The 18908-nt window shown below is 39.8% G+C and overlaps 1 protein-coding gene across 2 annotated transcripts in view; it reads right to left on the reverse strand.

Moving 5' to 3' along the window:
- Positions 1-18246, reverse strand: part of DERA (deoxyribose-phosphate aldolase) — a 121464-nt gene extending 103218 nt beyond the window's left edge. For both annotated transcript variants that reach the window (XM_035028143.1, XM_035028142.1), the window contains exon 1: positions 18125-18246. In XM_035028143.1, coding sequence (XP_034884034.1) covers positions 18125-18155 — 31 coding nt within the window. In that variant the 5' untranslated portion in view covers positions 18156-18246. The remainder of the gene's footprint in view (positions 1-18124) is intronic.
- Positions 18247-18908: the final 662 nt, after the last annotated feature.

Below are 18908 nucleotides of genomic sequence, written 5' to 3' on the forward strand. Positions count from 1 at the left end.
AAAAGAAAAGAAAGAATAAACCTGTTAACGAAACCCAGGATTTATATAAAACCTATTCCTATTTTTCCTGAAACCTATTGCCCCATTTCCACTGCCCAGTACGCAATGTCCTTCTGCTCTCACCATACACGATCTCACCTAAACCTCATTTCAGGAAAAATCTATTATTGGTCATTTGCACTTTATTCATGATTTTAAGGTAATATATGACCTCTCCCAGGAACCTATACTTTTAAGTTTTACCTCTATGGTAATAAGATATAGTAAACAATGAATGACAAGTTTTATAAAGGATGTTGAATTATTTCCAAAAGTTTGTGAATTTATATTATTCCTGATACTTAACCTTTTGGGCAAATATGTTTTAAATGACCCACCGAGAATCAGTACAATTCTGCTACTAAAATCTGTATATTTGGATTTTGAAACCCATGTCTACTTTTACCAAAAAATATTGCTATTCTCAGTTGAATGGCATGTAAGCACTTGTCTATGATTATTTACCTAAAATGGTCATAGAGTGGCACCAAGGAGACTTACTGAATGAACACCTATTCCACAGTCTGGGTACTGATCAATTTCCACAGATGTTGATAGCAGAAGAAAAAATTAGAAAAATAAAAGAACATGGGATGAATAAATTCCCATCTGGGCAAAAAAAAAAAAAACAGTGATATCTACTTTTTATCACATTTCAATATGAAGGAAAGCAAATCCCTATAAAGGTATTGAGTATATATCTAGTTTCAACCCCCATTACCTTCCAGCATATACTGGGGCTCCACTTGCTCCAGACCCTTTGAATCTCTTCCTCATAATCCCATGTTATAGTCTAGTCAACAAATACCCCTGTTCACAATCAGTTGTTCTTTGGCTTTAAGGTCAGAACTTTCCAACATGCCTACACCATCTGTGTAAAGGGAAGGGTAAATTATTCTCATTGTGGCTTACTACGTTCCAGGCACCATGCCAGCTGCTCTACTTGTAATACCTCATTTAATCTTCACAATTATTCTATGACCTAGCTTTTATCCACCACTTTATTTTAGGTGAGCAAACTCAAAAATCATAGATGGATGAATCAGGATCTGAATCCCAGGCAGTCTGACTTCAAAGTCCAACTTCCTTTTCCCCCAAAAACCTCTATTTAATTAAATGGGTAACCATCTCAAGCATAGATTAGTTTGCAGAAAATTTTAATCCGGGTCATCTAGAACTACGGAAGCAAATTCTCAAACTTAAATAAGAGATCATCCTTTGAACTAGGTGAACTAAGTGAACAGCCAAAGTGAAATAAGTTTTGAGAGAAAAAGAAAAATTTAAAAACGAGAAACATTTCTGGTAGAGCTACCATATGTATTAACACAAGCCTTATATCACCTCCTCTGTACCCTTTGATTTGCAGAAAATATCAAATGCTTTCCAGATCCCTACTTACCACCGTCTCATGCTCTCTGGTAATGCCTTTATCTGTGTTCAAAATATATTTAAACACACGCAGAAGGAGCCTGGCATGTAGGTGTACCCCTTAAGCAGCAGGCATCTAACATGTGCTAAAATACCCTGCCTGTAAGCAGACAGGGCTCGAGTTGATATTGTCTTCCAAAACAAACAAACCCCTGCTACATTATGGAGCACAACGATTGCCAACACTGCCTGGGAATATCTGTTCCAAACTGAATCTGAGTGGTATTCACCACCTGCTGGGTGCTGATTCAAAACACCGCTTCCCCCAAGCACCTCATCTCCTTCTGCAATGTCTCCTCAGGAAGTTCTTTCATGGCGCAGGTTTTGATAAGGTGGCTGATTTTCCCAGTGCTTTCAGATGCTCTGTGACAAGTCACCAGAAACTTAAAACCCCACCACCCTTCCTTTTACAAAGTCATTAGATGTGCCAACTCAGAAGTTAGTCTGAGTGAGCTCTACGATAACAACGCGGCGGCCACGTTCATCTGGAAGCATTCCCCCTGGTGGGGCACCACAGGAACCCTGGGCTTCCCGCAGCCTGCTCCTTGGTGCTGGGGCAACCTGAAGCAGCTCTGGAAGTCATGTGACTGAGTCAGCCTTCTAGGGAAGCTGGGTCTTGCCCAATTTTCACAGAGAAGGCTACCCCTGTGTGCAGGCTGGATGTAACAGCCACAGATCGAGAAGGCTGAGAGACTTGACTTTAGGTCGACTAGACAAAACACAGAGCGGCCACAAGAGAAAATGGTGGGATTTCAGGTCTAGCAAGAAGGCTCCCCATCACCCAATATTCCCTACGGGTAAATATTCCAAATTACACAATTAAAGTATCATTCCTTGGTACTTATTCAATCTAGCATTCCCAGGAAAAGGCAGCTCTTGATGTCATCAATCTCTCAGACATGAGTGGGAAGTGAATTTTCTGTTCTCCCAGAGTGTTTAAACAAGGGGAAGGGTACCCTGAAAGTAGACACCTCAGAGGTGCAGAAAGTGTGCAACAAGAGGTTGGTGCACCCAGAGGTAAAATTTCCCCTGCCTCACAAGGAGTATCCCTGACACCAGCTGACTCTCAACTACTCAGGGATTGATGATCCAAACAGGTTGATCTAGGCCCCTGGCCTTTTCCCGTTCTCATTGCTTGCCCATGGCATGTCCAGCATGTATATATACAGAGCTGAATTTTAATCATTTTTGTTTTAAAATCCCCCTAGGAGGAAGAATGAACAGGAAATTTAAAAATTATTAATTAAAATAACATTTGGAGGGGCGCCTAGGTGGCTCAGTCAGTTAAGGGTCTGCCTTTGGCTCAGGTCACGATCCCGGGGTCCTGGGATTGAGTCCCACATCGGGCTCCCTGCTCCGCTGGGAGCCTGCTTTTCCCTCTCCCTCTGCCTGCCACTCCCCCTGCTTGTGCACGCTCTCTCTCTCTGTCAAATAAATAAAATCTTTAAAAAAAATAAAAAATAAAAAAATAAAATAAAATAACATTTGGAGATTATCTATAGAATATCCTATCTCCCTTCATTTCAGGTTTCGAGTTAAGACAGGTCATGAGCAAGTGGTCATATGTGGAATGTGAGGTGATATCAACAACAAAAAATATAAGTAAAAAAAACTTTTTTTTTTTTTTTAAATAATATAGAAGCAGTGTGGTTCTCAGGGTAGGAGCAGTCTCTTCAGTCACAGAGACCAGGGATGAATTCCAAGTCACCACTCTCTTGCTAGATGTATGACCACAAGATGCTCTACCTCTCAAAATTCAGCCCCCGGATTTGTAAAATCAGGATGAAACCTGACTACATAAAATTGTTGGGAAGAGTAAAGCACAGGCTACTCCATGTACTTAGCACAATGCCTTGCATATTTTAAGTATTCGATAAATATTAACTTTTATCATATTTATATTATCTTCACGATGACAAGATCATCTCCCTTTCAAAATCTTTTAAGTAAACCAATTTTAATTTTGTTAGCATGATAACAATCAAGTAGTTGTGTAACAACAGAATGTTTTTCTAGAGACTCGTATCAAAGTAGTAGGGGCAAAATGGCATGATGTCATTTTGAGTTTACTTTAAGTTACTACAGCAAAAAAGGAGGGCTAGTGAAGCAAGGGTGGCAAAATTGATTTCTGTTGAAACCGGGGGACAGGTATATGAGTTTATTACACTAATCTCTCCACTTCTGTGAATGTTTGAAAACCTTCATAATTAAAAGGTTAAAAAGAATCAATTGGTCCATCAGTATATAATAAGAATCCTCCAGGAGCCCAATATAGAACTGGTGACATGAGATAACAGTTAACCATTGCTTAAAAAGAAAAAGCAGGCAGGCATCAACTTTACCTTTCTGGCATGTTGCCAAGAATCAAAGAACAAGGAAAGGAAAGGGCTTTGATCTGTGAATAGGGATTTCACAGCATCCACAGATGGTGCTTATGCACACGACTCATCAGGAGAGCCCAGCAGCATTTCTCAGACAGGGTTCCTCATCTGAACCAGAGAATAAAACAATGATTTGAATGACTATTTTCTCATTCCTCCCAAAGGAGAACTAGTACCCTTCTGGATGCATCAGAGAGAAGTTAATTTGTGATATATAATGGATGCCTTAGGGCAGTAAGGCTTAATTCTTATGCAGAACCCCAACTGCCGAAGGCTGCTAGAACCTCCACACAGAACCCTCTTGCTCTATTTCTAGTAACCTTGATGCTCTTGTCTCAAGCATAGTAGAAACAACAAACAAATCAGAAGGTAGGAATCTCTAGAGTAGAGGAGTGAACACAGGAGAGAAATTTAAAAGTTTATTAAAAATGCACTCAGTGAACCAAAAAAGCAGAGCAGCCTGGCCACCTAATTAGAGGGAAGTAGCTCTAAAAGCCTCAGGAGTCCATTTATGCCTTTCATACTAGAAGTTAATATTTACTGAGTATTTACAATATTGAGAACTCACAAGGAGTTACAGGCTTGTAACGATGATCCTCCAAGTCCCCCAAAACTCTTAAAATTCTACTCAGTGTACTCTTCCTGAGACAGGAACTAAACTTTCAGAGTTCTACTGCTCCAAGGGATGATACCAGGGAATTTTTATTTCCTTCTTTATATTTATGAATTTTCAAAAACTTCTATAATGACTGTGTATTACCTCTGTAAGTAGACCAAAACATTTTTTAAAGATACTTAATTTTATGAAAATTTCATCCCAGGTGACATAAGTTTTAAACATTTTAAATCATTTCACAGTGATCCATTCTCCAAAGTTCACAGATAGGTATGTATCTTATATAGTAGTTATTGTCCTTGGTGTTAAGGAAAATGTGATAAAAATGGTGAGAAGAAAGAAAACTTGTAGAGAAAAAAAATCAAAATAATTGTTAACAGACTTCTATCAAACAAGAGGAGTCAGTTTTCATGAAAGGGGGAGGGGGGATCAGACTTGACCTCGAAGGGCAGAGGTGGGTAGAGGTAGCAGGAACAGGCCAAATGACCCAGGATCCTCAAAGAAAGAAAAAGCAGAAGTGTTGGAATTTGCACACAAGGCAATAAAAAGCCACTCTGTAAGTTCCTAGAAAAGGCGACAATGTTTCTTCATTCATTCCATTTAATAAACACTGATAAATTACTTACATCATGAAAAGTACTGTTCTAAGTGCAAGGAGGGATACAGAGGCCTAATAAACACAGGTCCTACCCTCAAGTGGCTTATTAATAAAGTATCATTATAACTTATAATCACAAGATGGAAATCAGTAGGTATCAGAAGAGAAGGCAGAGGACCTCAGCAGATGGGTGATGAGTCCAGCAGAGGAGACAAAGAGTCTTCACAGAGGAGATAAAATAATGTAAGCAGTATTTTAGGAAGATTACTGGAATAATGGCTACCATCTATTAGTCACTCATCAAGTTAAGGGTGATCCAACTGTATTTCTCATTAAATACTGACACTAACTCTGCCACATAGGCATTCGGTCCATTTTACAGATGAGGAAACTGACACTCAGAGATGAAATCACTTGTCCACGATCACGCAGGACACGTCAGGGCTAAGATTCAAACACAAGTCTCTAGGATTCCAAACCCAATTTACTTCCAGAATGCTACACATACAATCAGTAGAGTGAGAAACACATTTACTAATTCAACTACTTGACATACAATCTTAACAGAATTTAACAGACATTTCTATTCCCAGTCTTGTGAGAATTTCTCCCTGGCTAAAGCCATTCACCACTTCCTGCCAGCACTATTTGGCTGTCCCCACTAACTCAAGTATTTCCTTTGACTAAAGACAGTGGTTATGTTAATTTGATTAAGTAGGGGTAGATACTTCTCATGAAATGGAAGTACTCTTAAAGAAACCAAATAACCAAAATAGCAAATCTGAGAAGATAAATATAATTTGTTTTGTGTGAACAAACAATAAGAAAAAGTTTAGCTGAATATAGATTTTCCTGGGGCAGGCAGATAAGACAGACCAGAGGTGGAGAAATCAGCTACGAGGCCACCATTGTGATTTAGGTGTGTCATAGAACAAGCCAAGCACAGGAATAAAAGAAAAGAGAAAAGGGTGAATCCACAAGATATTTTTTATGGACGGTACAGTAAGACTATAATCAATACTCTGCCATGCAGAGGAATAAATACAAAATAAAAGGCTCTGCCTACATCAAGATTTATGAAGTCAAGATGCACACTCATGAAACATCTAGAGAGAAAGAAAATATATAGTTATGTATTCAATCATGTTCAATCATCAGAGAAAGGGGGTGGGAGGAATGTAAATCACTGGAATGTTCCAATCACTGGAACTTAGAGCCTCAAAAGCCAGAGAGGACTGTGATGGCCAGGGGAGGAATAAAAACGTATGAATTCTAAGCACAGGGAACATCACACACCTAGAATTCCACAGAAGAGTAATTCTAAGTAATGATCAGAAGACTCGAAGAAGTTCAGAACTGAAAGGATTCTCAGAGATCATGTGTCTGCTTTTTTGTTTAATTTTTTAAATAGACTTCATTTTTTAGGGAAGTTTTAGGTTCACAGCAAAACTGAGCAGAAGGTACAGAGATTTCCCATCTCTCTTTGCCCCCATATATGCACAGCCTCCTCCCGTTATCAACATCCCCCACTAGAGAAGAACATTTGTTACAACTGATGAACCTCCATCATATAAACCAGTACACTGAAGTCCCCTGCCCAAGGTCACAGGGCCAGATGCAGAGGTAGGACCAAAATGCTGAAGTCCCAATCCTATATTCTTCCCAAATAAACCACAACGCATTCAGTGAAGTTTACATGGCCAAGTACGTATTCCCATCATTCATCCCATAGGACACCAAATTTCAACTTGGTCTGTACAAGTAACCACTGTCATGTACCAAAACAACTTTCTTTTGGGAGTAGAGAGAACTCTGCTTTTCTCTGGGACATCGTCAGCATTGTTAGCATCGATGCCTATTGTCTAGACTCTACATGCGAATCACTATGTCCCACAGAGTCTCTATATTATGTAATTACTAAAGGAATACCACAATCAGTCAAACACAGTATCCATCTACAGATTGAAACTGATTTTTTTTTTCTTCCTGGAGCCAGATCTATGGAGGTGTTTTCACTCATAGAGGTCCGTATCAGATCTTTGCCTATATGAAGAGATTTCCCACAGTATTTTAAACTGATTATCTAAAGGCTAATAATCCAATGTTGATTGGTTCATCATTTGAAACAGGGCAGCTGCATATGCTGAGGACCAGCAAAGTCTGCTCTGTGTACAGCAGTGCGCTTCCCCAGTGATATTTTAGTTTGATTAAGGGAAGTTTCTGGAGGGCAGGGCCTCCTAACTTCTATTGCTCTTGTGTCTTTCACAAAGACATGGGAAGTACAGAGTATACAGTAGGTACCCTCTCTATATATATACCTGCTGAATAAAAGAATGTGAATTATAATAATGATTGTATCCTGAAGAGTCAAAAGTTGAAAAAATAAAAAGGAAAATAGGGGCATTTGGGTAGTCGGTTAAGCATCCAAATCTTGATCTCGGCTCAGGTCTTGATGTCAGCGTCGTGAGCTCAAGCCCAGCAAGGGGCTCCATACTGGGCATGGAGCTTACTTTAAAAGAAAAAAGGAAAACAAACTCTGCTTATAAAGAAGAAGACTAAGATATGTTTCTTGTTTCTTCTTTGGAAAACTATCAGAAGCAATGAAGCTTCTCCCTATATACTAAAGAGAAAAAATACCTCCCTCAACACATCAAAACAGAGAGAGCCTGAGCTACTTTGCCAAATACAAATATAATGAGATTTGTCACAACCTACCTTCCCACTGAATTCACAATACAAACTTAATAATCTCCAAGGAAACATCAACATGTTCTTTTTTTTTTTCCACCAGGAAATTAACTAAATCACTCTTTCTAGTAGATCATCTTGCATCTTCAGGTAATGAGAAATCTTTAGGGTCTGTCCGCTCCAGTGCCTGAGACCATGGAGAAGATACACTCATGTCAATTTCCAAAATCACCATGAAGAGCACTTCGATTTCCCATTAGTCACCAGCACTATTTGAATAAAATATGCTCCTTTTCAGAAACAATGCACTTTTCAGTTAGATGCAACTACTTAACTGCCTAACCACCCCCCGATTTTTCCAAGATGCCTTCATGCTCATTTCTTCACTTCCTGCAATCAAAAAATAAAAGGCTAATTTCTTCTTAAATTTGCCTACAGAAATGGTGCTAACCAAATATAAAAAATATGATAAAGTAATTAAACGTAAAGGTGACAGAGGATTTGTCAAAAATGATATACAGTAATTGAAGATTCTCTGAATCTCTAATTAATCTGGATGACTCTACAATTTCCTGAAGGGTTCTGAATCTGAAGTGTTCAAAGGAACCGTCTGGGGAGCTTGTGAAAATGCAGATTCCTGGGCTCCTCCCCCTGCTATGGATAGTTAAAGCTACTGAGGGGCTCAAAAACGTTCATTCAAGGAACTCAACATCTGAGATGAGGGGTCTGCATACCTTAAGTATGCCGGACACCGAGTTTAGTGTCAAATGTTAAATCTGAATGAAATTTCACACACACACACACACACACACTCTCCTACCTGTGGCCATGGGGGCAGGAGTGTGTCCACTAGGTGTTCAACTGAAAAGCTTATCCAAATCTGGATTACAAGAGTAGTTAATTCGGATATTCTTACCAGACTCTAAAGACCACAATCTTGACATCATTAACCACATTCCAAAAGAACCAAAGCACCGGTTAAGTGGCACTCTTTAGGAAGTAATTACCAGAAGCTACTCTTATCTCAGACTTTGCTTTAGGGGAGGAAGACCTGACTATACAAAGAGAGTCAGAAGTTGCAGCCAGTGTCTCAACATTTTAAAAATTCTGTATAGCTTGCTGGAGCTGAGATGAAACATTTATCCTTCTCTTGCAAGCACTTTGGTTTCCAGGGGACCGACTTACAGCTGAGGCAGGCTGACGAGAGGTACATCCGTTAGAAACAGACACAACACACACCAAAGTTAACTGAGAAATTTCAAAGTGCCTTTTATGCCTTTAACTCAAAGACGAACACATTTCAAGGTGACCCAATCCTCAAGTGACACACAGTGTTTTAAAAGGGCCAGAGCTCTCCACTTAAACAATTTCTAGTGACATGTTTAAATCGCATCCTCTAAGGCTCTATCTGCTGTCCTATTTACTAGTCTTTCTTTCTTGGCAGAGGCATCCCACTTTAAGTGATTGCTTGAGGTTCATCTTCCTAACAATTAAAATCTACGGGGCTTAGATGCTTAAAAAAATTTTTTTAACTTAGGAGGCACCATGAAGGACTTTCAATTATTTAATTACACGACCAAGCCCAATTATTACTTTATAGTTTTTTTTCTATTTATCAGAACAGCATCAGAATAATAAAAGACAGCCTCATCACTCACACTCATAAGGAGAAGGCTTATAAGGTAAAAATCAAAGCGTTCATAAAAGGATGCCCAATTTAAAATCTGAAAATGTACATAATCGTTATATTGACTATGTATTTCATACACAGAATACAAAGGATTGTTTTCTCTCTTCACTAAAATATTACTCTTAACCATTATAAGAATGAGAAGATTACACTAGAAACCTAAAAATTGGGCTCCTATGATTAACAAAACATGCCACACTGGTTTTACTCAGTCCCTTTGCAGAAACTACTCCGTGTCAAAAATATCCTTTACCAAAAAACCTCCCCTGAACTGTCTATGAATTCCTCCGTATCTCTGCAATCTGACTACTTCTCTGTAATGATTTACAGGACTATCTCCCTTGGGAGCTCCGGGGAGAGCAGAGAACAGGTAATGCTTACTTTGATACCCCAGCCATCACTATAAACATCCAGAAACAAGTGCCAGGAACAGCAGGCACTCCACATAGTTTGTTTTTAAAAAACTGTAGGAATTTATAATATATAAAAATAAATTCTAAAAGTTTATTCTGTCCCCCCTTTCCCTTTCCCTTCCTGACCATTGTTTGGGGAGGGCAGAGGAGGGGAGAGCATAAGCAAGGTTTTCATTATAGAGAGAGATATAGATAGATGATAATTAGATGAATATAGAAGTAAGTGTGTGTGTGTGTATGGGATGGGTAGTACATACATTCTCTAGCTCTGCCAAGTGGGAGGCTTGGGAACAGAGACACTCCATTTACCATGAGCATACCAACCGCCCATATCTTGAGTTCTAAATACCATTATCCACCAAAAGAAACACTCCTTGGAGAAATGGCTGGCTCTGGTGCTGGGGCAGAGAAAGTATAAAATAAGCCTGGAATAACCTGTGAAGCCGGAAAATGAGGAAGTACTTAAAAGTAATGGTCAGGTCAAAAAGAGAGAGAAGCCAGGCTGAAGGGGCTCCCATTAGCAAAATCTGGAACAATCTGAATATTAAATAATAATAGTAACAATTATGACCCATTGGGAAGATAAGAAACCTCAAATACATACTAATATAAATAAGCAAATATAAATAAATTGGAAGTTTGCGGAGGAACAGAGTATTTAAATAGTTTCAAAGTACCACCCCACAGGATGCCTGGGTGGCTCAGCAGGTTAAGCATCCAACTCTTGATCTCAGCTCAGTCCTTGATCTCAGGGACATGAGTTCAAGCCTTGTGTTGGGCTCCATGCCCCCCCCCAAAAAAGGTACCACCCCCACAAAATACATATTAATTACAAAGGTTAAAAATGAGCTTTACTGTGGGAAGGCTAGCAGATACCACCTTAACCAAGTGATCAAAATGAACATCATCCATAATGAGACAAATCAAAATCGTGTACTTACCTAAAAGGATGCAAAAAGAACAACACAGCCTCTTTTCTGATATTCCTACCAAAGATGCATAACCTACATCTAATCACGAAAAAACAATGCAGACAGAAACTGAGGAAAATTCTACCAAGTAACTGGCCTGTAGACTGCAAAAGCATGAAGATCCTGCAAGTCAGTGAAAGGCTGAGTAATTACTCCATACTGAAGAAGACTAAAGAGACATGACAAAGGCAACATATGATTCTGAGCTGGATTTTTCTTTAATAAAGTACATTATTTGAAAAGCTGACTACACTTGAATGAAATTCATGGACTGGATGGTAATAATCCATCAATGTTAATGTTCTCATTTTAATGGCTGCAATGCTGTTGTAGCTATTGAGAAAAATATCCTCAAGGAAATACTCAAATATCCAGAGGTAGTGACACATCATGTCAATCAGCCATTTTCCTCAAATGGTTCAGAGAAAAAAAATCAACTATACTTATGACTTTCCTAAAAGTTTGAGGCTAAAAGTTAAAGGTTAAAAGAAAAAAGTCTAGCAAAAAAATAAAAATTTTGTTATTCTGATTTATAATCTATATTTAATGGGAGGAAAATAAATGCATCATTACCAACATCATAATTACATAAAAATAATTACTTTCATATTATCTTTCTTCCCTAGCACCTAGAATATTGTGCACACGTACGTTAAGTGTATATGCGTGTGCGTGCACGCGCGCGCGCACACACACACACACACACACAGAGCTATGGTACAAAGAACTTTCAACCAGAAGTTCTGGATTTGAATCATGACCTCAACTCTTACTATGAAACATTAAACAAGTTACTTATGCTCTCAATGCTTTAGTTTTCTCATCTATAAGATAATTAGTATCTTTCCACAAAGGATTACTAGGAGAATTAAGAGAGAAAATGTTTGCAAAATTACCCTTTTAAACCTAAAAAATATATACATATGTTAAGTATTAAGGAGAAAAAATACTGGATTCAGATACAAAATTTACACTAACTTAAAATATTGCACAAATCAATTTTAATGTTAAAAAAAAATATCTCAACTCCACTTGGGCCATTCCCTACAGAAATCTATAAATTTTTAAATTCTATTCTTACCTAACTTGAACTATAGCCAAATTTTCATATGCCACCTAATAAAGATTTGCTACCCTACAATTTGTTTTGTTTTTAAGCAGGGATTGACTTTTGTAACTCAAAGACAAACTTTAACAACCTTCTATCTCACTAACTAAATAAATAAATGGAATTCTTGAAGAGTGATTTATGTCATTTCTCCCCTGAAATCTATAGACTCCTTAAACTGTTTGCCTTGTTCACAACTAAAGAGATTTCAGTTCTCAGGAAATTAGAGAGGTCTCAGACTTAGAAATCCAAAAAAACAAAATGGACAAAAAAGTCATCTCAAATCAACAAAATTATCACAAATTTTCAGTACTTATTTTTTTTAAGATTTTATTGATTTGAGAGAGAGAGAGCAAGTGAGCACAAGCAGGGGGAGTGGCAGAGGGAGAGGGAGAAGCAGACTCCCCACTGAGCAGGGAGCCAGATGTGGGGCTCAATCCCAGGAACCTGGGATCATGCCCTGAGCCAAAGGCAGACACTTAACTGACCAAGCCATCCAGGTGCCCCAAATTTTCAGTATTTATTTCCTTTCTTTTTTTTTAATCTTAAGATGACATCAAGAGACAGGATTGGTTCTTAAACCCAGCAAGCCAAGGTCAGCCCAAAGACTGAAACATGAGAACTGGGGTTTTATAAACATACAAAGAGACAAGAAAAAGAAATTAAAAAACCTAAAACCCCTTTACTCTGATCACTTGGCAATCACTCCCAGGTCTCACCCATGATGCTCTGAGGCACATCAGCACATCTACATTAAGAATTCCCAGGAGCACCTGGGTGGCTCAGTTGGTTAAGCATCCAACTCTTGGTTTGGGCTCAGGCCATGATCCCATGTGTCATGGGATCGAGCCCCACCTTGGGCTCCATGCTCAGTTGGGAATCTGCTTGAGATTCTCTCCCTCTGCCCCTTCCACTGCTCTCTCTCTCATTCTCTCTCTCAAGATAAATAAATCTTAAAAAAAAAAAAGTTCCCAGAGGAAGGCTGGTTTTTACATGTCATCCCAGAAAATGTCTTATTCAGTGACATGTAAACCTACTCTCCTAATACGCCAAAGATTGGATATTTCCATTCTCTCTCAAGATAAACTTCATCTTCAGGCGCCTGGGTGGCTCAGTTGGTTGAGCGACTGCCTTCGGCTCAGGTCATGATCCTGGAGTCCCGGGATCAAGTCCCGCATCGGGCTCCCTGCTCGGCAGGGAGCCTGCTTCTCCCTCTGACCCTCCCCCCTCTCATGTGCTCTCTCTCATTCTCTCTCTCTCAAATAAATAAATAAAATCTTAAAAAAAAAAAAAAACAACAACAAGATAAACTTCATCTTCTCTAAAACAAATTGCAATGGTTAAGATGTGGATTATGAAAAAAAAAAAAAAAGATGTGGATTAAGGGGGAGGTGGGCGGCACCTGGCTGGCTGAGTTGTATAGCACTCAAGTCTTCATCTCAGGGTCATGAGTTCAAGTCCCACAATGGGCATAGAGTTTACTTTTATTTATTTATTTATTTATTTATTTTTTAAGATTTTATTTATTTATTTGACAGAGAGAGACACAGTGAGAGAGGAGCACAGGCAGGGGGAGTGGAGGGGAGAGAGGCAGCCTTCCCGCCGAGCGGGGAGCCCGATGCAGGGAGCCCGATGCGGGGCTCGATGCGGGGCTCGATCCCAGAACGCTGGGATCATGACCTGAGCCGAAGGCAGGCGCTTAACGACTGAGCCACCCAGGCGCCCCTAGAGTTTACTTTTAAAAAGGAAAAAAACGAAGAAGAAAGAAAAAGGTAAAAAAAAAAAAGATGTGGATTATGGTAAGAAAACAAAAAGCTCTCACAAAGACACAAGCAAAACCTAAGAGAGTCACCAGCTACTGAGGTCCCTTCTCTTGTATTACAGATTGAATGCCCCCAATTAGCACCCAGAGACAATAGGTGGTGGTTAAGCACGCAGCGTCAGCACCAAACCACCTCCGTCTGAATTCTGGCTCTGCCACATTAGCTCTGCCTAAGCTCTGCCTAACTGGTTTTTGGCAAGTTACTTAAAACTCTCTGTACCTCAGTTTGCACATCTGTAAAAAGGGCATCATAATAGAATCTTCACAAGGCTGTGGTGAAGAGTAACTGAGGTAACACAAAAAGTATTTAACACAGGGCCTGGCACACAGCTACAGCTCTATGTTAACCACTATCTTTGTACCTAGAATTATTCTCAAGCATCCTGTGCTTGGCCTAACTTTAAGATTTAAAATTTCATTCCAAATATATTTTTTTAAATTGTTTAAATATAACTTTGCAGTGGAAAAATCACTATTACCAAAATCTACATTCTACATCCAAGTTATGCCTTAGCAGGAGGGGCAAAAAGGAACTCCCTACATTCTTGGTTCTTATCTTAGTTCTTCAAGGGAAAAATAAAAGTTATAATGTAAGAAGGCAGAACACTTGGTTATCACAATCCATTTACGGTACAGTTTAGGCACATCTATCTAATTTCTTAAAAAGACAAAAATAAATGAAAAATAACTGCTTATCACATTTGCAATTATTTTAATTGTAGCTCTGGCGTGATGCCCAGCTCCTGCATCAGACCTAGGTCTGTAAAAGCAGGAACTATCCTTGTCCATCTTGTATCCAAGGTAATACTACCCAGTGCACAACTGGTACTCAATAACTACTTTTTGAATGAATAAATGTGCTTTGTAAAATACAAAATCCCATCACAGTTCTTGGTTTGGCAACTAGCCAAAGCTAATCTCCTTTATCTGTGTTTTAAACAAATAAGCTACCCTGTTTGTTCTAACCTGCACTATAGAAAGTGCCTCCACAGAGTAAAATAATCTTCATATTCCTCAGTAATCACGGTCCCTGATTATTCCAACTGAGGATATATGCTTAAAACCATCTCTTGTTAATGCAATACAGGAAAGCCACCGAACTGTTCCTATCCCTCTGAATTAAAAATCAGCTTTCAATTACTTTTTTTCCTATTGTTTTTCAGATATCTTTGAAATTTTTCTTTCTGCACACAAGAGCTTACAGATATACAGAGTAGGGAGGTCCTTAGAAGTCACCTAAGACAACAGCCCCATTTTCCAGATGCCTCCAAAGAAAATCACATTTGAAAGGAAGCCCCATAGTCAACATCCTTCATAAGCCTCTTGAGACAAAAGTAACAAATCTAAACTTTAATAATATTCGGAAAAGGGGGAGGTGTACATCCACCAGCACCTGCCTACACAGAAAGGCCTACGTGGATGCCCCAGTTCTCCCAAGCAAGGAGTAGTTCTAAATTAATTTGTTCATTCAACAGACATGTTTGAGGGCCTCTGGTGTGGTGGACACTATTCTAGGTGCCTGAGATACATCACTGAACAAAAAGAAAGATCACTGCCTGTGCTGTACCTACATTTTAGGCAAAACTTTGGAGGCATCTAGGAGAATAAAGAAAAGAACATTTTAATAGAATATGTAGGGCCAGAAGCGTTCCATAGCACCATGGAGATCATTAAGCTAGTGGTTCTCAAACTTGGGTGTGCTGAGAACCACCCAGAGGACTAATCAATACTCAGAAGGCCCAAACCCACCCCAGAGCTTCCGATTCATTAAGATCTCAACAGGGCCTGAGAATTTGCACTTCTAATATGCTCTCATACAATGTCAGTGGTGCTAGTCCAGGAAGCAAACTTTGACAACCACTGACTTGGCCAGAACCCTCGGCTACTCAATACCAGGCCCAGATTTAGGGGTTTTTTTTTCCCCTTCTGACTCCAAACTGACAAGCTTTTATCCACTTAGGGCAAACACTGCCCAATGAAAAGGTTTTTCAGCTTTATGTTTGAGTTGGAGAAAATCAGAAATGAACATTTTAAGTATAAAATACCTTAAGCAGACAGCACTGATCACTAAACATGGACATAAAAATTAACATTAGAGGATGTGTTCTTTCTTTCACATACCTAAATGCCATGATAAAAGAATGTTTTCCCTAAAGGGTTTTATCATGAGGGTGAGGTTCAGTCTCAAATGAGCCTATTTATTTAAAAAGTCTATTAACTAGAAGTATATACACTAAAATATAAATAAGTGATTGGATTATTAATAATTTTAGTTTTTTTGTGCTAATTGTATTTTCTAAAATTTTTACAATGAACATGAATTCCTTTTGTAATAAAGGAATACAAGTTAATTTATTTTAAAAAAGTGAGTGTTTATTCAAAAAGATTTTTAATTAGAAAACTATAAAAGGCATCAGTTAATATACCACATAAATTAATACTGAATGATTTTTTTTTTCCTAGTACATAAATAATTCAAATAACTTATTTTACATTTTAGGCTAAACCTCTGCCTGGATTAATGATTAATACCAGTGAAGGAGAAAAAAATCCTTGAAATGTATGATTTTATTTAAACAAAGAGAATAAAACAAAACTATGATCCTTTAAATAGCTGCATAAAAATCAAATTTACTATTATTCTACATAGTAACTGTCTTTTTTTTTTTTTTTTAAGATTTTATTTATTTGACAGAGACAGAGATAGCGAGAGCGGGAACAAAAGCAGCGGGAGTGGGAGAGGGGGAAGCAGGCTTCCGGCTGAGCAGGGAGCCCGATGTGGGACTCGATCCCAGGACTCTGGGATCATGATCTGAGCCGAAGGCAGACGCTTAACGACTGAGCCACCCAGGCGCCCCATAGCAACTGTCTTTTGTCTTGACTGTTACTTTTCAACAAATGTATGGATGTGACGCTAATTCTTGCAAATAAAGAAAGCAAAATGTCATGTGTCAATTACACCAATTAAAAAAATAAAGTAAAAATGGCTTTAATTGCATTTCTTGAAAAATAAATAAATAAACGTCTAAGTTTTGGAAAAATAATCGTTAAATCCTTGATGTGTACAGAGTTAGAGAGCCATATCCCTGAGGATACCAAGGTAAGACCTACACCATCTCTGTACTCCATCCACCATCTTTCTGGATCTCCTAGTCTAGGGAAATACTCCTTTACTACTAAAGTCCACATTTCAGGGATGCAACTAGAGTTTAAAACATAATATGCTAAAGGGCAATGACTAAAGGAGAATCAATTTGGTGAAGAAATCAAGTGTCTTTATAGAGACAGACACTTACCATTTAACAGAATTCCTGAACTACCTCTTAAAGTCTAGCCTATTTCATTAGAATAATCACTTTTAAAGGAAAAAAAAAAAGTGCCTGTATGTGTTATATAGAATCATAGCTAATTTTCTGACAATCAGGCCTTAAAATCAGAATTCTGTATCATACTACTATTAATTAACTTACTAGGTCCCCACAAAGTACCAAACACTTTAAATCCTCTCATTCGACCTCCAAACCGCCCTATGAAGTATAATCATTTTACAGATTAAGAAATTTAAGCACAGAGTGATCAAGTAATTTGCCCAAAGTCACACAGCTAAATTGAAGATCCAGGATACAGATATCCAAGCTATAATACTTAAACTGAGATCCTTAACCTCTGGCTCTGATTATGTTTGAATTACAAATTTTTTACATTTTAGGAAATCAAAACTAAATTTTTCTTGCCAGTCATATTTGATAATATCTGTAAGATGAAAAATTATGAAATACTTCAGGCACTTTCACAAACCTCTGTACTTCTAAAATCATACACAATTCACAATAAATTATACAGTACAAAGACCTGACAACTTTTCCACCAGCATGGCCGTTTTAGGGATACAGCAGTGGTAAAATTATCTACGGAAATCCCGCATTAAATCGCACAGGGGTTCCACTGAGTGGGTAAGGAAGGCTTTTATCTTGTTTTACTTGGGTTGTTTGTTTGGGGGGCTTGAGGGTTTGTTTTTTTGTTTTTTGGCCTTGGGTTTTGGTTTGGCTTTTTGGTTTGTTTTTTGCAACCAGGGAGCTAGAAGGTGAACGAATTAAGCCGGAAAATGAAAAAGTCGAATCCTTTCCCACGTCTTCCGTTCACCACACAAGGCCTGGGTGCCAATGTGCACAAGAGTTCCTAAGTCTGGGGGGACCGGCCTTTGCTCAGGGTGGGTGCGGACGGATCCGCCGCCGCCGCCGCCTCGGGCCCTGGCGAGCACCCCCGGCGGCCGACGCCAGAGCACCAGGCGAGGCGAGCCCAGCGAGCGGCGGAGGGCGGGGGCGCGCGAGGCGATGGAGACGGGCGGGGACGACCCGCGGGGCCCTTACCCAGCTCCGTGCCCCGGTTGCGCGCGGACATGGCGGGGCAGCTGCCGCAGTCGCCGGCTCCTCAACGCCGAGCTCCCCTCCGCCCCGCCCTTCCTGCTTCCCGCCTGCCCCGCGGCGTCGCCGCGCTCGCCCCGCCCCTCTCCCTCTGGGGGCGGGGCCGCGGATCGCAGTCCGGCGGTCTGACTCCCGCCCGCAGCCGTGCGGGGACGTCGCGCCGCCCCTCTCCTGCCCTCCTCCCCCAGGTGCGGGACTCGAGTCCTGGCTCCCGAAATAATGCTACCAAAACCCGTTTTAAAATGTTTGAATTGCCAAATGCACTGAATAAAGACGTTTGGAAACTTTTCACTGTAAGATTAAGTAACGAGAGCGGGGAGGATCCCTGCCAGTTACTGACCAAGCGCAGAGCTCTGCAGCCCCATACGTGAAGGGCAGCGGCGATCCCCTCGCCGTGTAAGGGCGGCCAGCGAGCAAATAGGGCTCAGAGCACTCTGTGAGTCTAACCTAGACCTCATGAAGGAAGCCGCTCCCTTGCCTGGGGAGAGGGGGCCGGACGGGGAGGGGGGTCTAGGAGTGAGAAGTCCGGTTTCTCAGCATAGCACTGACAGTAATTAAGTGGGACACTGGGCACATCAATTGCCTTTCTAAGCTTCATTGTCCTCATCTCTTAGAAATGACCTTGACAATTTCTTGGAGCCCTAAACTTTGAATCTGTGATACTAACATTTTTTCAGCCTAACTCTTCTGTAACCGGGTTAAAATTGTCCAGAGTCACTCAACATAGACT

The sequence above is a fragment of the Mirounga leonina genome, unplaced genomic scaffold (genome assembly GCF_011800145.1).
Source record: "Mirounga leonina isolate KUSES-001 unplaced genomic scaffold, KU_Mleo_1.0 Mir_201, whole genome shotgun sequence".
In the NCBI taxonomy this organism is placed as follows: domain Eukaryota; kingdom Metazoa; phylum Chordata; class Mammalia; order Carnivora; family Phocidae; genus Mirounga; species Mirounga leonina.